Source organism: Suncus etruscus, chromosome 6 (assembly GCF_024139225.1).
Source record: "Suncus etruscus isolate mSunEtr1 chromosome 6, mSunEtr1.pri.cur, whole genome shotgun sequence".
NCBI lineage: Eukaryota > Metazoa > Chordata > Mammalia > Eulipotyphla > Soricidae > Suncus > Suncus etruscus.
The window spans coordinates 77,204,917-77,227,051 of NC_064853.1; the positions used below are offsets into that span (position 1 = coordinate 77,204,917).

At 34.6% G+C, this 22,135-nt stretch overlaps 1 protein-coding gene across 1 annotated transcript in view; it reads right to left on the bottom strand.

The window, feature by feature from the left end:
• MACROD2 (mono-ADP ribosylhydrolase 2) overlaps positions 1-22,135 on the bottom strand; it is a 2,173,194-nt gene that overhangs the window by 2,071,482 nt on the left and 79,577 nt on the right. The window contains exon 3 of the mRNA XM_049774344.1: positions 19,420-19,527. Within this exon, the coding sequence (XP_049630301.1) occupies positions 19,420-19,527 (108 nt within the window). The remainder of the gene's footprint in view (positions 1-19,419; positions 19,528-22,135) is intronic.

Below are 22,135 nucleotides of genomic sequence, written 5' to 3' on the forward strand. Positions count from 1 at the left end.
TCCTTCCTTCCTTCCTTCCTTCCTTCCTTCCTTCCTCCCTCCTTTCTTTCTTCCTTCTTTCCAACAGAACGACAGAACTTGAATAATCTTCTTCTGCCTCACAAATCGAGGGGGGAAAAAGTGGATCATACCAGAAGCCAACAGTCGCATGAACATTGAATGGAAATAAAAGAGAAAAGACCAGACCTAAACACCAAACCCAAAGTCAACGAAAACAGAATCAATACCCAATCTACAACAAGCTATCCACAAAAAAGATCTGTTACACTAGCAGTCCAGTGGGCAAAGGAGGGAGGTATGAGATGCATATTAGGAACAGAGGTGGAGGAAGGACAACACTGATGGTGGTAATGGCCCTAATTCACTGTCACAATGTACCTTAAATATAACTGTGAAAGATTTATAATTCAGATAGTTCACAATAAAAAATATTTTTAAAAAACTTCAGAATTGGTTTGTTTTTAGTAAACAAACAAAAACACTCAACAATATGAAATGAAATTCATTCCAAACTATAATACTGCAGTAAAAGGTTATAGTTATTACCTACTTCTTCAATGTTATAAAAAATAACAACCAACTAAGAACTTCCCAGAGTATAATTTACACTGTCAGTAGCATAAAATTCATGCCGAATGTATACTAATATTTTTAGCAAGTTGTATATAGAAAAACTAAATGTCATGACCTAGATGCTATTCATAGTTCTACCACATAGCACCTACACATCATTGGGTGTGTTATTTCTTCTCTTTTGGCCTCAGTTTTCCTATTTGTAACATGAAGCAGAATATCTTCAATTCCTTTCAAGCAGTAAAGTTATATGACACTATGAAGAATCACTAACTGACCTCTACATATCTAACAGGATCATAATTAATGGGTTTTTTATTCATGTTTTGTATATGAATCCATGTATAAATTAAGCTTTAATAAAAGCAATCACATATTGAACAAATTACCAAATTACAAATGACCAAATACTGAATTAACATAGCCTCTACCCACTAGGTTTTGCCTGTATTAAACACTTCTTTCTCTCAGGCCAATCAAAAACAATTGTATTTACTTTCCTTCTAATACTGAAGAGTTTCTTGGCATAGACTACTTGACATATGTGTCAAATGAAAATGATAAAATACTGCAAAACCTGAAGAGATAATATACAGCAAGATTTTTTGTTTGTTTGTTTGTTTGTTTGTTTGGGGGCCACAACTGGTGGTGCTCAGGGATTACTTCGAGCTCTGCACTTAGAAAATTACTCCTGGCAGTTCTGGAGACCAGGAGTGATGTGGGGGATAAAACCCAGTCAGCTGCATGCAAGGCAAATATCCTATCTGCTGTGCTAACAGTCCAACTCCCTCTGAGTGGTACAACAAATATATCCACAGTGGTACAAGATACATTCATTTAGGCTGTTTTTAAACCAATACAAGAAGGTTACAGAAATTCACAAGTATCAGCAGTGTTAGATAAACTAGATTAAAATTTGGGGCTATCATGATAATACAGTGGTAAGGTGCTTGACTTGCATGTAGCTAACCCAGGTTTGATTCTGGGAATCCCATATAAACTCAAGTCTACACAGAGTGATTTTTTTTCTTTCTCCCCCTCTCTCTCTGTCTTCCTCTATCTGTTTTTTTCCTATTTCTCTCCATTATTTTTCTCTTCTTTTTTTATGCATGTGGTTCTATTTTTTTAATCACCCAAAAGCAGAGTTTTCAGGCAAAATCCCCCTGCTGACATTTTAAACTTACAATCAAAGAACGATAAAACAGAACCCATGTACAATTACTTTGTCCTTCAAGATCCCAGATTGCAGTATGTTATAAATTTTCCTAGAGGTACACAAAGCAATCTAAAGCCTTAAAATTTATGTAACTCCTTAAACTTGAAGATATAGTAGTTTTTTACATTTCCATACACTTGCAAATTAATCCAAGTCAACCTCAAAAGTTTAAGTGGTTTTTTTTTAAGGTTTAGAGTCATAGGAGCACAGTAAAAACAGTGTTAGAGTGGCAATTATCGTTTGCATAGGCCCATCAAACTATGTTGGGACATGGGAAGGAAAAACCTTGGCCTAAATACAAGGAGACCCTACTCCTGAAGTTTCCTGACATAAGACCAACTCTAGGCTCCAGTAAAACCAGTTTGTCCAATCCAGGTCATTGTCTGTAGTGCCAACACAGTTTTATTTTTCACACAGTCTCTGTTGTTTGTATCATGTTTCTGTATTGAAGATCCTGGAATCTGGATATCCTACATTGAAGTAAGGATGGTGCGACCTTCGTCCAACCTCAACTCACAATTAAAAGGCAATGCAGAAAGCCCTGTCCAGTATGCAGGTTGTTGCTGTTGTTTATATCTTCTCAGTGTCAAGGGAAGACTCTTTTAAGCAGATCAGAGTGATTTTTTTCAAATCCCTGACACATGTTTTTTTTTGCTTTGCATGTGTTTCCTTAGAAGTTTTTCAGTGACTGCTAAATTGGTACAGTTGTCTGTCTCTCTCTCTCTCTCTTTTTCTTTCTCTCTTTCTCTCTCTAATCTTTATGTAAACACCTTGATTACAAACATGACTGTAGTTGGGTTTCAGTCATATAAAGAACACCCACCTTCACCAGTGCAACATTCCCATCACCAATACCCCAAATCTCCCTCCTCCCCATAAAAGAATGATTCTTAAGTACAGCAAAGTTAGGACTAACCCCTACTACTATCAGGAGTGCCCCCCTCCAAAAAATTTTTTTCCAAAATAATCTAGGTGTTGTTTGCAACCATATCTTGAGATTAGTGCTAGTCTCAGAGAAAATAAATGGAAAAAAAAAACCTATTTTAGCATGTGTGAAAGTCCATTTGAGATTAAAAAAATAATGCTGACAAAATAGGCAATAGGCCAGATCAGGCCAGCTAGAGAATTTTCAATTTGTTGAAAGGATGGAATAAAAATGTGAAGTCTACAGAGGCTTTCACTTGGTGAAACGAAAGGTTAATAGCATAACTTTATGGAAATAGCATTTCTAGTTTCTCATAAACATTGAAACAGTATATTGAAAAGTTCCATTTTTGTATAAAAATAAGTATTTTAATGAGAAAAATCCTCAAAGTTCTCCAAAGAAAATTTTCTTTCTCAAAGCACAAATGAAAAAATATAACTGATATTATCAGTTGGTAATATCAAATATTACTACATAAAAAGAATGCCAGTGAGAGTCTAACCAAGTTCATCATTTGAGAGTCTGATTCAAATCCTTTGAAATGCTTAACCATTTTTATAGTTTTAAGAAAATCTAAAAAAAATTATGTAAAATTTTCAATTATTTCAAAAAACAAAGCTTCTATATCAAGCAAAACTCATGAAAAATTAGAAAAGATGTATGTAGCACCTTACATATTAATTTCTTATTTCCTTTAAATTCTATTTTCATATAACAAATTGCCACAAATTCAATAGAATCCATTTACTAGGCTCGATATTTTATTATTAATATCTTTATTTAAACACCTTGATTACAAATATGATTGTAATTAAGTGTCAGTAATGTAAAGAACACCCCCCTTCACCAGTGCAATATTCCCATCACCAATGTCCCAAATCTCCCTCCTCCCCACCTCACCCCCACCTGTACATGAGATAGGCTTTCTACTTTCCTCATTCATTCACGTTGTTATGATAGTTCTCATGGTAGTTATTTCTCTAACCGCACTCATCACTCTTTGTGATAAGCTTCATGTCATGAGCTGGACTTTCCAGCCCTCCTCTCTTTAGTCTCTGAGAATTATTGCAAAAAAAGTCTTTATTGTTCTTAAAACCCATAGATGAGTGAGACTATTCTGCGTCTTTCTCTCTCCCTCTGACTTATTTCACTCAGCATAATAGATTCCATGTACATCCATGTAGAGGAAAATTTCATGACTTCATCTCTCCTGACGACTGCATTATATTCCATTGTGTATATGTACCACAGTTTCTTTAGCCATTCATCTGTTGAAGCGCATCTTTGTTGTTTCCAGCGTCTGGCTATTGTAAATAATGCTGCAATGAATATTGATGTGAGGAAGGGATTTTTGTATTGGTTTTTTGTGTTCCTAGGGAATATCCCTAGGAGTCATATAGCTGGATCGTATGGGAGCTCCATTTCCAGGTTTTGGAGGAATCTCCATATTGTTTTCCATACAGGCTAGACTAGATGGCATTCCCACCAGCAGTAAATGAGAGTTCCTTTCTCCCCACAAAGAGTAATGAGTGCAGTTAGAGAAATAACTACATTGAGAACTATCATAACAATGTGTATGAATGAGGGAAGTGAATAGCCTGTCTAGAGTACAGGTGGGGATGAGATGGGGAGGAGGAAGATTTGGGACATTGGTCATGAAAATGTTGCACTGGTGAAGGGAGGGGGTGTTCTTTACATGAATGAAACCCAATTACAATCATATTTGTAATCAAGGTGTTTAAATAAAGATATTTATATTAAAAAAAGAAAAAAAGATGGCTTCAGTTTATTCGTCATGGAGTGTTCTGGCTACGAGTTCTTCAAAGTACCTTATGGTTTCAGATCTGATATCAAGTCTTTAATCCATTTTGATTTTCTCATTGTGCATAGTGTTAAAGAGTGGTTTGAGTTTGCTTTTTCACATGTATTTAACTAGTTATCTCAAAACCATTTGTTGAAGAGCTTTCCCTACTCCTCTATGTGTTTCTTGACTATTAGAAATTTATTGCTTGTATACATACCTGAGGGTCAGTCTCAGAATACTTAAGTCTGTTCCACTGATCTGAGGGTCTGTATTTGTTACAACACCATGCTGTTTTAATGACTGTTACTTTATAGCACAATTTAAAGTTGGGGAAAGTGATGACTACCATTTCCTTTTTCCTAGTAATTGCTTTAGTTATTAATGGACATTTATTGTTCCAAATGAATTTCAGAAGTGAGCCCAGAAATCACTCCTGGCTAGGGGGACCATATGAGATGCCAGAGATCTGACATGTGCAAGGCAAACACTCTATTGCTGCACTATCGCGCCAGTTAGATAATACATGTTTTAAATATATATGTATTTGGTGTGGTATAAACTATGTAGATCACTGTGATTTACTGTATTATAGGCTGCTTTCCATTTCATTTATAGTAGTCATCAATTATGCATATCTTAAAATTTAAGACCACAGTTACAAAGGAATATTCATATTTTTAATTCAAAAAATTATTTATTGTAACTCAATACTATAGTTAAGAGTTGGAATCAACTTAGATGGCCAGGAACTGATGAACTAATTATGAAGATTTTGTACACACACACACACACACACACACACATATACACACACAATGCTATACTACATAGCTATAAGGAATGATGCAATCATGCAATTTGCTGAAAATATGAATGGAACTGAAAGGTAAGTTAATGAAGTAAGCCAGAGAGGAAAGATAAAAACAGGGTGATAACATTTATGTATTTCTATCTGTATAAATATATGCATAAATATATAGTATTTAGTGCATGAAGGGTATGTGGAATTCGTGAGCTGTAAAATCACATCATGTGTCATGCATCAGGGTTATGCCTGAAATCATTAAAACCAAACTGAGGATGAAACACATGTAGTCTGGCAGTCTTTTAGTAAGTCATCTGGTATCTCTAGCAAGCTGTCTGCCAGAACTGTTTTTATTGAATACAGAGATTACCCCAGGTGGTGCAATAAACTCCCCTATTCTGTATCTGTCCTGGTCAGGTTTACATATAAGTCAATCTTTGTTTTGGGTAAAGCCATATTATAAATAAACAGATACAAAGAAACCAGGGATGATATTTGTTTTGGGGTAAAATAAGGTGTAACCTTTTTTTGCAAGTGGCTAAACAGTTGTGCCAACACCACTTGTTGAATAGGCTTTCCTTGCTCTATTTAGGATTTTTTGCTCCTTTATCAAAAACTAGGTGGTTATATGTCTGAGGAACATTCTCTGAGTACTCAAGCCTATTCCACTGATCTGAGGGTCTGTCTTTATTCCAATACCAGGCTGTTTTTATAACTATTGCTTTGTAATACAGCTTAAAATTAGGGAAAGTAATGCCTCCCATATTCCCTTTCCCAAGAAGTGCTTTAGCTATTTGAGGGTGTTTATTGTTTTAAATGAATTTCAGAAGTGTTTGATCCACTTCTTTGAAGAATGTCATGGGTACCTTTAGAGGAATTGGGTTAAATCTGTACAATACTTTTGGAAGTATTGCCATTTTAATGATGTTATCTTAGACCCCCAGCTAACACCATGTATAAAGGTAAAATCCAAATGAATTAAAGACCTTGATATCAGATCTGAAACTATAAGGTATATACAATAACATGTAGGTAAAACACTCTATGACATTGAGACTAAAGGCATCTTTAAGGAGGAAACAGCACTCTCCAAACAAGTGGAAGAAGAGATAAACAGATGGGACTATATTAAGCTGAGAAGCTTCTGCATCTCAAAGGAGATAGTGCCCAGGATACAAAAGCCACCCACAGAGTGGGAGAAACTATTCACCCAATACCTATCAGGTATGAGGCTAATATCTAAGATATCCAAGTTACTGACAGAACTTTACAAGAAAAAAATCTAACCCCATAAAAAAAAATAGGGAGGAGAAATGTACAGATAATTTCTTAAAGAAAAAATACAAATGGCCAAAAGGCAAATGAAAAAATGCTCCACATCACTAATCATCAGGGAGATGAAAATCAAAACAACTATGAGGTACCATATCTCAAGCCACAGAGATTGCTACACATCACAAAGAACAACAACAATCAGTGCTGGTGGGGATGTGAGAAGAAAGGAGCTCTCATTTACTGCTTGTGGGAATGCCACCTATTCCTGCCTGTATGGAAAACAATATGGAGATTCCTCCAAAACCTGGAAATAGAGCTCCCATACAATCCAGCTATACCACTCCTAAGGATATACCCTAGCAACACAAAAATCAATATAAAAATCCCTTCCTCACACCTACATTCATTGCAGCGCTCTTTATAATAGACAGACTCTGGAAACAACCAAGATGCCTTTCAACAGATGAATGGCTAAAGAAATTCTGGTACATATACACAATGGAATATTACGCAGCTGTCAGGAGAGATGAAATCATGAAATTTTACTATGCATGGATTACATGGAATCTATTATGCTGAGTGAAGTAAGTAAGAGAGAGAGATAGATGCAGAATAGTCTCACTTATCTATGGGTTTTAAGAAAAATAAAGACATTTTTGCAATAATTCTCAGAGACAAAAGAGAGGAGGGCTAGAAAATCCAGCTCATGACATGAAGTTCACCACAAAGAGTGATGAGTGCAGTTAGAGAAATAACTACATTGAGAACTATCATAACAAAGTGAATGAATGAGGGAAATAAAAAGCCTGTCTCAAGTACAGATGAGGGTGAGGTGGGGAGGAGGGAGATTTGGGACATTGGTGATGGTAATATTGCACTGGTGAAGGGGGGTGTCCTTTACATGACTAAAACCCAACTACAATCATATTTGTAATCAAGGCATTTATATAAAGAAATTAATAAAAAAAAACACAGTAAAAAAATCAAAAAACCCTAACTACCAAAAAAAGCACCCAGCAGCAACAACAACAACAACAATCACAAAATAATAACCACAAGAGTGAGAAAGAGAGAAAAAAGAAAAAAGAGAAAAAGAAAAAATAAATAAAAACAAAAAAACTAAAAGAATTCTGATGCCGCAAAGTTTTGTGCTTTCCTTTTATTTATTTATTTATTCATTCATTTCTTTTGCATAGGCTCATTAAGTATTGGGGAAATAAATAAGAAAGGGAATTCCCTTGGCCTAAGAGATACTGGGTTTCTCCACCCTTGAAGCATACTGCCATGGAAACACATACTGGCTCTGTATATGCTCAATACCATACCCCAAGGTCTTTTTATGGTGCCAGGAAACTTTCTGCTCAGTTGTGGATGATAAAATCAGGCCTCTGTAGCTAGATATCTTAATATTTGCACAGGTCATAGGACAACATCTAGGATAGAGTCTTTATGGTTCTAGAAGTTCTGTTCCAACATTGTTGTAATCAGTCTTCTGTAATAAGTGCTCTTGGTTTTTGCTCAGATTATAAGCAAAAGCCTAGGATAGAGTCTTCATTATGGTTCCAGAAGTTCTGCTCAGTCTCAGTTTTTAAAATATCAAAGTCATTTCTCTGGAATTAGAGATCTTGATTTTTGTACAAGTCCTAGGCTAAATCCTAGGGTACGGTCTTTGTTATTGGTCCCAGGATAAGTTCTGCCCAGTCATGGTTGTCAAAGTCAGTTTTCTGTAGTTAGTGCTCTTGGTTTTTGCACAGATTAAAGGACGACATGTCTTCTGATTTCATCTTACTGTTAGGTGATGAGATAGGACAACCTGCTATTAGATCAAGTTGTTGCCATTTCCTTATTGTCAGGAGGTCATATTAAAACTGGCACAAGTTGGTGTCAGAGGAGTATTAGGAATTTCTCAGAGGGAGTTTGGTTTCTGGTGTTGTTGCAGGGAACTATATCAGTTCAACATCTGGGATCTGGGGTTCGAGGTTGGACGATCACTGTTTAATCTCATGGAGTCTAAGTTGGGTCCACATGACACATGTTCAGGGTGGGAGGCAACCCTATATTATAAAATATGAGTCTTATCCCTAAAAGATAAGATCTTGTTTCTGTTCATAAGGTTTTCCTTTTTTACTGTGCCTATACAAAAGTATATGGTGTCATATTATATTGCTGGTGCATTTGGGGGTAAGAATGACAGGCTACACAATCTCTGTGCCCTGGTTTTGACTTGAGCTTTTATCCCAGGCAAGACTTTTTCTTCTAGGTTTTCATACCAAGCAGAACCAAAACAGGTGAAGTTACAGAAAATATATATCTATAAAAAATAAAATAAATAAATAAAAATTAATTAAAAAAATAGTAATTAAAGAAAAAAGTGAGGAGGCTACCTCTATATTTGGGAATAAACACCCTAAGAAGCATTATTATAGGCATTATTATTATTAAACATACAAAGGAAATATAGGTATCCCAACTAAGTCTTTTGAGATATTCTTGTGGGGGTTGAAATCCAAGGCACTTTTTCATCACACACCATGGTCTTATTGAGTTTGAGAAATGACTTGCAGCATTAAGGGATCAGGTAGTGTCCTTGAGCTGTGGTCTGTCTGAAGCTGAATCTGGTACCATGCAACAGATTATTTTGATATAAAAAGTTGACAATAACTTTATCATGTTTAGCTTACTAATTATAGAAATATTAACTTTGTTTAGACAATGGTTGTTTTATTTATATATCTGGCAATGACATCAGTTTTCTCATTCTTTTCCTTTTAACTGTTTAAAATTTCTCCAGTGTTTTTTCATCTTTGGTTCTTTTGTTAAAGCTTAATTTTATTATATAATATATTCTTTTTTATGTTCAAAGTTAAAGTTCAGAATAGTGTATGTATATTTTATACTCTGGGGTTCTGAACAGAGTATGTTACCAGGGGATGACATTTATATGAATATTTAAGTATAGGAATGCTGAATAGACCAGCCACACTACTCCACATAAACAGCTTGTTAATGTGCAATCAGTCATTGGAGTTGCCATGAACTTGGAGCTTAATGAACAAGTAGAGAAAGAGGATGAATCCCGATCCAAAATGGATCTGACAGTTTATCTGGCAGTTTCACTGATAACTAATCCATTTCGTTTGGCAACTTAATTTATCACACAGTTAGAATTTTTATCCTGTGGGTTTCCAGGTGGAAATTTATTCAGAAACATGTCCATTTCATGGGGTTCAGAGACATGCTTAATCTTTGCTTAATCTTTGGTAGGACATTTAGAAATGTTATTTTTGATGCATAAAACCGGTCTCTCTTAATTATTTCATTAGTTCTTATCCAACATCTTAAATTGTATGGATAATACATTGACTAAAGTTTATTTGTGCATGAAATAAAATACCTAAATTAAGTATAAAAGTATTAATATTTTAACGGAGGTGGAGGGAGGACAATTTGGTGATGGAAATTCCCCTGATTTTATGTTAATATGTACCTAAAATATTATTGTTAATTATATGTAAGCCATTATGATTAAAATTAAAATTATATTTAAAAAGTATTAATATTTTATTATAAAACTTCTCTAATTATGTTTAAAATCATGTGTATAGTTCTCTGCATCTAGAAAAAAATACTGGCTTGAAATGTATTTTATAGAATCAATAGCAACAATTATTTTCTTTAAAGCTCACAATATTTTTCTTTTGAACATTCACAATTCTTTACACTTAATTATAAGTCAGAAAGCTTTTTTTTTCTTTTGCCATGCCAGCTATGCATAGGACCTATTTCTCTGTGCTCACAAATCACTCTTGATGGGGTGTGGAAGAAACAAAAATGTTGTCAGGGACTGCACTTGGGTAAGCTGCACTCAAGGAAAGCACTTTATCCATTATACTATTCATCTGACTCATAAGTTATAGCTTTTTATTTTACTTAAAAGTTAGTAAAGTTATCTTTTTTGATAGTAAGAAAGTGTAACCTCTCATAAATAACACTAAAATTTCATAAGAATGCCCTTTATTTTGGTTAAGCTTAAGTTAAAATGACTTCAAAGGTCTTGAGCAGTGTTTTAAGTGACAGAGCATATGCTTGGTATTTTCAAAACCATGAACACTGTATGCTACTCTAGTACTTTGGGGTGTGACTTTGGTTGTCCTTGATCACCCCACAACAAGGTCCAAGCACTGCATTGTATTAACAAGAAACTTGAGATCTTTAATGAAACCCATATAAAATAACTTCAGAATCAGAAAAGTTTTATATCTAAAGACTGGATTTACTGAGAACAGAGAATAGAAATATAACTGAACATTAACTGGATTTACAAAGTATAGAAAATATAATTGAGTATCAGTCTTTTAAAAGCAAATGTGATCTATAACCATGATAGAACAAATGAACACAATCAAAGATGATGAGTATCTGACTGTTAGAGCCTGCAGATGGGAGATTACTCTTTTGATGTCATCTTTTCGAAGTATAAGTCTAAGAGACAATTAGTTGTACCCTGACATGAACTATTAAATTTTAAGGTAAGATTGGGTTAGGCTGGTGAAAAATCATTTCTAAGGAGGGATATGAGAAATGAGAAACAGAACACATGATCAGTAAGATGTATAATATAATTCTAGGTAGAGACTCTAGGAAATATTTTATACTTCATCAAATACTGAAGTACCTTAACAGCATTTGCCAGTTAAAAAACATTGGTATGACAGATAAACTACAGACTGGCATAGTGTTTTGTCACTAATTGTATGTGTCAGAAAAACTGTAGTTATCATTCTTATAATTGGACTGATTAAAAGAGTATCTTCATAATCTACAGAGGTTCACTTGGCACCTTTCTCAAATCCCTAAATGTTTGCCATTTTTCCCTTGGAGATTTTCTAGATCTGCTATTTTGTCTCATCATTTTATAAACTAGCCTTTAATTTTTATGAATTTAGGTACTGGTTTAAAGGAAATTGGTCAGTGAATCCATTAATAGTCTTTGGGAATCGAGCCAAAATAAAATATTTGTGTGGTATGTGATTTGGGTGTGACTATGTCCTTTCCAACAAAAGTAGCTTTTTGTTAAACTTTAGTGGATATCATAATTGAGTTAAAGTTGGTATCATATATCTTTTGAGTAAACAGTTTTATACTTTTAAAAATGTACATATACACAACCTGCCTATCAACAGAATACCAACTACCATTCTATTTGTTTCCATTTTAATGTCAGCTCCAGGAAACCTTGGGAGTCCCAGGAAAGAGGTTGAGCTCTGAAGATAGAAGCGTAAGAAGGCAATCAGACTAGTTCATTAAGTCTTTAATAATTTATGGAGCAGTTTGAGGAAAAGGTAAAGTAACATGTATGTTCTTTGTGTATATGTGCTCATATTTGCTACATAATAAATTGCTAATGTTAAATATGATGGTGATATCATGCCAGTGGCTATAAGAAAATAGAAAAGAAGTGTGGGAAAACCTATGTGTACTGGTTTACTGTAAAATATTTCTTCTTTATTACATAATATAAATTATGAGTGTAAAGTGTCCCTCTTAAACCTGCAGGAATAGCATTTTAAGTGTAAATATGTGATCATAAGTTTTAATCTCCAGTGTCACACATGAGCCACATGCAATCCTGGCAGTTCTGCTGTTTAGAGCAGTCAGAAGTCCCAGTGTCATCATCCATTTCTGGCTGCAGTATTACCAATTACATTTAAGTTCCACTAATAGGATCTCTGGAAAAATACTATGGCTGAAGATGTGCAAGTATGACTCCTCGAGGAAGAGAGACATTGGTGAGGGCCACTGCCAAGTATGAACAAGATGAAGCACCAGCACCAGTTGTGTGTATCTGTGCCCTGAAATCACATCATCACAGACATATAGTATAAACAGCAGCCAAGAAAATCAGGGATTAAAATAAAGTGCCTTTTACCTGCAAGTGGCAAACAATCCCCCTCCACTCTCTTTTGTTAGAAAAGTTCTATTTTGGTAAAATCATGAATTTCGTGTCTTTTCCAAAGGCTTATCTACATTAATTGATATGACCATATGGTTTTTAATCTTTTGTGGATATGATGTTTGACACTGATTGTTGTATGTATATTGAATCATCCTCATATCCCTGGGATGAAACCTATTTTATCATGCTGTCTATCATTTTGAATGTTTTAAAGGCTTGGATGTATACCCTACAGTAGAATTTTTGGATCATCTCAATTTTAAGTTTACTGTGGACTTTTCATTCTGTTTTCCATTGTGGTTGAATCAGACAACATTCCTACCAGCAGTGAATAAAAATGGAAAAGAAAAAAAGGGGAGGCTGGTGTGGCAAGTTTTTTTTTTTATATATATAGGTAGAATAAGTATTGGGAAATTAGAAAAGAAATTCCCTTGGCCTTAGAGATATAGGATGTCTCTACCCTTGAAGCATACTGTCATAAGAATAACTATCAGCTCCAGACATGTTCATTATCAACCCCAAAGGTCTTTCTCTTTGACACCAGGAAAAATTCTGCTCAGTCATGGTTGTTGAAGTCAGTCTTCTGTAATTAGAGATCTTGGTTTTTGCACAGATCCTAGAATGAAATCTAGGGTAGAGTCTCTCTTTATGGTCCCAGGAAAAGTTGTGCTCAGTGGCGATTGCTGCAGTCAGTCTTCTGTACTTAGTGATTTTGGATTTTATACAGAGCTTAGGACAGATATCTTCTGATGTCATCTCACCATTAGGTGATGAGATAGGGCATCCTGACCTTAGATCAAGTTTTTTCTGTTTCCTCATCATCAGGATGTCCTATGAACCCAGCCTGGTGCAAGTTGGTGCTGGAGCAGAATTAGGGACTCCCCTATGGGGAGTTTGATTCCTGGTCCTACTGCAGGGAACTGTGCCAATTCTAAGGTTGGGATCTGAGTTTGGACCCCTATTATTTCATATTTCTGTGCTTCTTCACTATATTTCTTTCCTTCTCCTCACTATACTTGGAAAAAGAATATCCTAGACAACCCCCATTTGAGCTTGTGAAATTTTTTGTTGATATTTGTGAGTACTTTATATAACATGGATATCACAATTTTATCAGATGTGTTGAATGCAAATATTTTTCCCATTCAGTTATCTTTTAATTTTAGCTTATATTTCTTTTTGACATGCAGAAACTGTTTACTTTGATACAACCCCATTTTTTTACTTTTAAATTTTTTTGGTCTTTGCCAATAGTATCAGATCATTGAACATGCCTTTGAGGTCCAGATATTGAAACATTCTGCCTATATTTTCCTAAATGTGCTTAATAGTTTCCAGTTGGATTGTAAGGTCTTTTTTATCTACTTTGAAATGACTTTTGTTTAAGTTGTGAGATATAGATTGAGCTTAAATAACTTACATGTAGTTATCCAGTTTTCCCAGCATCATTTGTTGAAAAGGCTACCTGTACTCCATTTTATGTTCTCAGCTACTTCATCCAGAATTAACTGCCCTCATATATGGGTTTTTTTCCTTGATATTTGATAGCAACCAATGTTATACCAACCAATTAGAAAATCTATATTTATTCCAGCACCAGGCAGTTTAATCATTATAACTTTATAATAGAGGTCCAAAATGGGTAATGAATTACCTCCAAATTTCTTGTTTTTGAGTATGTCTTTGCTGTTCATGTTCTCTTTTGATTTTCTACAAACTTGATTATTGACTTTCTAGGTCCCTGAAAATGTCATATGAATTTGGACAGGGATTACATTGAATCTATATAGTAGCTTAGGATTGGTATTTTAACCATATTCATTATTCTCATCCATGGAGCATGAAATATTTTTCCATTTCCTAAGGTCTCTTTTATATCTTTCTTACGTGATTTACTGTTATTGTGTTACAGATCTCCCACATCTTTAGTTAAATTGTTTTGTAGGTACATGACTTTTTTCTTGTTAGATTTCTTGTTTAGTTAAAGAACCAATTAAAAGTCCTTGATAGCTGCATTTTAGGCATATATTTCTACACCAATCCCTCTACCAAGTCAACTTCCATCAGTACTTTTCCCATATTACATCATCTCCCACCTCTATCTGCCACCTTGACAGGTAAATGACAAAGTTTGGTGGTTTCAACTTAGATTTAAAGGTTTAAGGTTGCAGATAATAATTCTAGGTTCTGGGGATGGAGGGTAAATGATTTTTTTAAAATTTGATGCTCAGAGTATAGTGGCAGAAACATACTTAGAAATTGAGAATATGGGAGTGTGGCCACACCCCCACAGTGCAATTGAGTGATGCAGAGAGATATCCATATTCCCACTGAGTGTGGCCCATGTCTAGACATGGCTTGCAGTCATTGCTGACTATGGCCATACCCCCATGATGGGAGCAAGTATTGCAGAGAGCAGCATGAGGAGAACCTTATTCCCAGTGAGCCCTGAGTATGTCCATGCCCAGAAACAGTTCACAACCATGACTGAGTACATTCAAACCCCTGTGATAGGAGGGAGCAACACATCACCAGAAAACATAAGGAGTATTGCCCCCTGCCCCTGCGACCTGATGCAGTGAGACTGAGACAAGTATGACGAGAAGAGCAAGACCCACTCTGCTCTGCTCCATAGCCACACAATTCCCCTAGTCAAAAACCCCAAAACAGCATATAAAAAACATACTCTGCAGTGGTGATGATGAAAACTTAGCATAAACATCCACCTTGTGTAGAGAATAAAGATGAATTCAGATAGCACTGAATACATGACAAGTACCAACCACCTATATAGTCTCTTAGATAAGGACTTTAGAGAAGAAATATGGAAGATGTTCAGAGAATGCAAAGAAAGCATAGAACAAACTAATGACAAGAACTAAGGCTCAAGAAGATATGAAAGTAGAAGTGAGAAAATTTCTAATTGAAATAACAGGACTGAAAAACTTGATAGGCAAAATGAAAAACTCACCAAAAGACCTCACCAGCAGAGTAATAGCAGCTGAGAACAGAATCAGTGAGCTGGAAAATGAGCCGCCTAACAACTCCATACAACAGAAGAAGTTGGAAAGAGCTTTAAAATAAATGATCAGATTATGAAAGAAATTATAAAAGAATGTAAACAGATGAAAAGAGATTTCTAGGATAAAATCTATAAGAATAACATAAGAATCATTAGAGACACAGAGGTCCAAGAAGAAAATCCCCAAGAGGAATCACAAGTCAAGGACATCATTGCAGAGCTATGCATGCTGGAGCTAAAGAGTGCATGCAACCACATCCTGGATGCCTGAAGAGTACCAGCTAAAAGAAATCCAAGAAAAGCACCCCAAGATTACTCCTAGTCACAATATTGAATAGCATAGATAGGGATAGAATACTGAGACAGCAAGATCAGAAAGGGAATTACAAAGGAGCATCCTTAACATTTACATTTACATTTAACATTGACATATTTATCACAGTCAACCCTCAATGTCTGAAAGCAGTAGTCAGAGAGTAGAAAAAACTCCCATGACAGTCCTTTCTCTCTACATCATTAGTCTAAATGTAACAGTTAAGAGATACAGACTGGGGTGAAGATACAAATTAGAAGATTTAGAAGATTGCCAAACTCAACATGTTTCACCCTCAGCATGCTTAGATATTTTTCATGCATGACCCTTGTTCACCTAGGGCTGGAGATAAAGCTCCTGCAGTGATTTTACACACTATTTTATTCTTCAAAAGGCTTACCATTATTTAAAACTATAACAGAGGCTTGTGTGCTGATTCCTGGCTTGAGTGTTGAAATTCTGTTCTTGCACCCTTTTACTGTGTGGATTATTTCCTGCATCAACTTTTGCTTCCAGACCAGCATCTCTCTAGGTCCTAGTTTTGAAGCCTGAAACCTATACTCGAGTTAAAAACTTAGAGTTACCATGTATTAGAGAACGCAATGTGTTTTCACTTATGATATATCCAAGCCATACAACAATGCTCTTAGCTGTATAATGTCAGCCATAGAAGAAACTATATGAAGATAAAAGATTGCACAAGACTTTCCACTATTTTTGCAGTTTCCTATAATAATTTTCAATACTGAAAGTTAAAGCTAAATTTTTATTGTGAGCTTAAGAACCTGAATTTAAAGCTGCATCAGCCTTATTTAAATTATGTTATTTCCATATGTAACCTATCACCAATATATTTTAGAGAAAAGATAAAGCTATGAGAATTAGAAAGAACATCCTAGATTAGATTTAAAGAAATTCAAGTTTTTTTAAAGTACTGTATTATAAGAAATGTTAAATATCAAACCATTTCACTCAAAATCACTAAGACAAATTTTCCAATGGACATAGAAAGGAGACTTTCAGAACTAGGACAGTCCGCTCATTCACTGACTTATTGCCCTCTCACTAAAGGCAGCTCTGGAGTTTCCATGTTTCCTTGTTCACCTGAAAGGCTAACATCTGTTCCTCTCTCTACACATGAAGCAAACAAATTGCACAGCAGAAAGCTGTAAATGGAGTCATCTCATTATACATTTGGCATCTCTTTTCATGTGCTCAGGAACTTCCTGAGGATGTTCTTGTGAATACAGAACAGGCCAAATTATAATTATCTAGTCAAATGGGGTGAACTAATAGAGTTCCAGGCAATTTATTAGTGAGTAAAAGTTGCATCCTGCTTTCATATTAATTTAAATTTTATATTAATTTAAATGTCATTTTAATTTATCAATCCCTTGCATGCCATGTAGCAGTTATAAAAGAACTATAAATATAAGTACAAACAAGATAAAATATGAATAAATAAAAACAACTTGTCTTTCTTGCTTAGTATAATTTTATTTCAGAACAATTACCTGCCCCAGAAGTATCTGTATTTAATGATCAAACAAGTAATTTTTTTAAAGTAGATTTGTTCACTGTACAAAGAAACTACATATTCAACTGTGCGCCATTTATTTGAAAGACAAAAAAAAGTGATAGATACCAGTCTATAGCCACAAGCAATAAAATAAACAAAACTTAAAAAAAACCATCACTTCTATTAAGTGTGCTTAATAAACTCAAAGGCAAGTTAAAACAAGAATAACTCATGAGAATAGTCTTGATTTACAAAGGAAGTACAGGCTGTCAACTTTACTCCACAGAACCAATGTGAATAACATAGGCAGAATGGTGATATGTAACCATAAACCTGACTTTTTAAGTCACATGTTATAAATCATATGTTGATAGTTTATTAATTACAGTGATATTAAACCTCTGTATTAAAGCATAGTTCATAAGATTCTTTCTAGAGTCCTGTCTTTCCCAGAGATCACCACGGTCTTAAAAAACCTTCTTAAGATCCAAGATCAAAATAAATTCCTATCATGAAGTTTAAAAAGGCAGCAGAATCAGCCTAAGTACACAGATATTGAAGAAGAAGAGGGGGAAAAATATACTGATCCCATGGAAACACAAATAGCATAAAATTAAGTAGCAATCGATTCTGAGAAAGGAACAAGCAAAGGTTCTAGATATTACTAAATTGACAAAATTATGGTGTATCTTAAGATATGCTCCAGTCCTCGTGAAAATCTTCTATTCACCTATCAAGTCATATGCCCACTATCATGAAAATTTACTCATCAGAGAAAATGTTGAGAAACCACTTAATTTAACCTGAATCAGTCTACCAGAAAACAAATAGACAAGAAATTACCCTCCACATTTTTATGTCCTTTCGGTTTCTGCAAAGAACTATTCTTCCCCATTTGACTTAAATTCATAAATGACCTATGACAATTCCAAGATACATACCTTCCCAATTTCTCATATTTGTTGGTAAAAAATTAGCATAACTTTTATTCCAATCATTATTTATTCAGTGCCTATTAGGTGGACTTTTCCAAACTTTTGTTATGCTTCTCTTTCTTCTAATTTACCAATTTTGGCACACTGTTAAGGATGGCATTGAAAAAAAACTCCCCTTCCTTAATGACCCCTATCAAGAATCATTTGACATATTAGGGAGCCCATTCTACAATCAACTACCCAATTCTATCCACTCATCCTATTTTCCCCAAAATCAATTCTTTTAGCCTGTTGACTCCCATCTATGAAAGAAAAGCTTTTTTCCTTCTTGACCTTTGAAACTTATGAATCTCATAGTTTCTTCCCAGTGAATATCAATTTTTCTATTTTTTCTCCCCATGATGGTAATGCTTTGAATAAGCATTATGTAAGTACATTTTTGTTTTTACTTTACTTATGACCTGCAGAGAGAACCTCTTTATGAAACACACATTAAAATAGTTAAACACCCCCTACTAATGCTTATTTTTCTAGAATTGTGATTACTATATATTTATTGATGAACTGCCACATAATAAAATATACTATAAAATGTTATCTCTAATGCTTAAATATAAAAATCATTATAATGAAGCATTTTGGAGCCAGTGTGATAGCACAGCAGTAGGGCATGTGCCTCGCATACAGCTGCCTGGGATGGACCTGAGTTCAATCCCTGGCATCACATATGGTCCCCCCAACCTGCCAGGAGCAACTTCTGAATGCAGAGCTAGGAGTAACCTCTCAGCACCACTGGGTGTTTCCCAACATTTAAATAATAATAATAATAATAATAATAATAATAATAATAATGATGATGCATTTCATAACCTAACAAGTCAAAGCCAAAAGCCTAAGAATTTCATATGACAAGTAATTTCTTTATATTACTTTTACCTCATATAGTTCAATCTTCTCTATACAACTTATTATATAGAAAAATATCTTTTTCTAAAATAGTTATATTGCTGTTACATAAATAAATGTTTTAAAGTACTCATAAGTAAATATGTCACAGAAAAAAATAATTTACTTACCAGCATTGACTATAGCATCTACCTCTAGCAATGTGATGTCACCTCTATAGAGAGAAACTTTATCACTCAGACTTTTTTTCCCCTGTGATGTTTCTGGAGTATTTTCTTCTGGAATAAAGAAGGTATAAAATATTAATATTAATATTCTGAATTTGATTGACACAATTTTAACACAAAAGCTGATTGGGTTAAAGCTGATACATTAGACAACTATAAATGAATGTATAAGTACAAAGGGTGTGGCTTACTTTCTATATATTACAAAAATGTTTCCCCCAAAGGGCAATACTATTTCTTCCCTGGGGCTGCTGGAGCAATTGATAGAAGGGCTGGCAGTTGTAACCTTGAGTATAATTAAGGAGAACATTCTGTTGTTCACTTAAAGAAGACAAGTTCACAAAATTATCAGTGGGTGCTTTAAAAGTAGGCCATATAAATTTGGGTACTTCTGTTCAATACAAATAAAGTATCACATATATTTTGGGAATGTAATAAATATTTAGGCATCTCATACTTGTTAACAAAAATCATTATTTTGATATGATTATTAAAATACAAAGCTAATAATAAAGTATTATTTTAAGTTATTAAGTTACAAAATAATAAAGTTAAAAAATAAAATTATATGCATTAATTCCTCAAGGCGATAAGAAAAAGATGTGCAGTTATCAAGGCAAAATAAATGATCAAAAAGAGGTTATTTCTACTATGTGCCAGTTATTTAAGAGTTGTCCTTGAGAAAACTATTCAAGTACATACATATTTAGGTCTGTTCAGTTCTTTACTACTTCTAAATGACAAGCTGTACTTCAAAATGGCATAGATTAGGGGCTCAGAGTGATAGCGCAGCAGAAGGGCAAACCCAGGCTCGATCTCCAGCATTCCATATGGTCCTCCAAGCCTGACAGAAGTGAGTTCTGAGCACAGAACTAGGAGAAATCCCTTAGTGCCACGAGTGTGGCCCAAAAACAAAAACAAAACAAAACAAAAAAAAAGACCTGGATTAAGAATAACTGAATATATAACAGAATAACTGTTTATATAACAATAATATATAACTGAAGTTGTGAACATGTTCTTTTCTTATCAAACTATATTAACAGTAACTAGAGGGTATACAAAATTTAATAAAGAACCAGTTCGGGAATCAGGCAACAGTACAATAGGTAGGGCAATTTCCTTGCATGTGGCTGACTGGGGTTATGTGCCTGTCACTCCATATGGGTCCCTAAACATTGCCAGGTGTGACCCTCCCCAAAAATACTGAAGAGGTCCTATCCTATACTTACCAGCCAGAAAACTATTCCATGTTTTAAAACAAAGAACATGTTCTAAAGACTAATGTTTTTAAAATGCATTTAACCTGATTTGTAGCTTTAGAACAATTTTATATATTTAATTTTTCTTTTAATTTAAACAAATAGAAATGCTAAACAAAGCTATATAAAATTAATGTTTTAAAATATATTTTATAATTTATTAAATTGCTATGCATAAAAATTTCTACTACATATCCAGAGAAGCTAATATATTATATATAATATGTTTTTGTTTTATTTTGGTTTTGTTTTTGGGTCACACCCAGCAGCACTCAGGGGCTACTCCTGGTTCTATGCTCAGAAATCACCCCCCGCAGGCTGGGGGACCATATGGGATGCCAGGATTCAAATCACTGTCCTTCTGCATGCAAGGCAAATTCCCTACCGCTGTGCTATCTCTCCGGCCCATATATACAATATGTATATATAGTATAACATATATATATATATTTAGTATTTAGGATCAGTGCAAATCTTTCAAGGAATGAAATGTATTCACTATGATATTTTCTGATGAGCCTCCAATTCTAAGACATTTGGGAGATTATCAGCTGTAAGATTATAAAACATATGGGCCAGAGTGATGGCACAGCGGTAGGGCATTTGCCTTGCACAGACCGATATTCAATCCCCCCTCCCCTGCATCTCATATGGTCCCCCAAGCCAGGAGTAATTTCTGAGCTCATAGCCAGAAGTAACCCCTGAGCGTCACCGAGTGTGGCCCAAAAAACAAGAACAAAAACAAAAAAGAAGATTATAAATCATATAAATGGTCTTTGGAATTCATAGTTTGGCAAAAAAAAAAAAAGCCCTAAGATAAAGTGATATGCACGATACTACTTCATTTGCAATAGTGCAAACCACAGTGTCAAAAAGAGAAAGATTAAGAAGTAAAAGGCGGGGGAAGGGTAGAAGAGGATGAGAGGGAAACTAAGAACATCAGTAGTGGGAAATGACTGGTATAGTGTACACTGTGAGGCTGAAACACAATCATGCATAATTTTTTAACCACAATGCTTACATAAAGTAATTATATAATTTATTATGTATTATATATTTTAGTATATTAAATATATATTATATTTAACTTAATTAAATATATTATATAATTATATATTTTATATTTTATTATATATATTACCCTGAGCAGTGACCCTCAGGGGTTACTTCTGGCTATGGGCTCAGAAATTGTTCCTGGCTTGGGGGACCATATGGGACACCAGGGGATCGAACCACAGTCTGTCCTAGGCTGGTGTGGGCAAAGCAGACACCTTACCGCTTGCTCCATATATATTTAAAAAAAACTATCTTGCTTCACCAAAGGAATAAAGCAAAAAAAAGAAAAAGAAAAAGATACAGAGGCTCTGTCTTGAAATAGTATGTTTGATGAATTATAA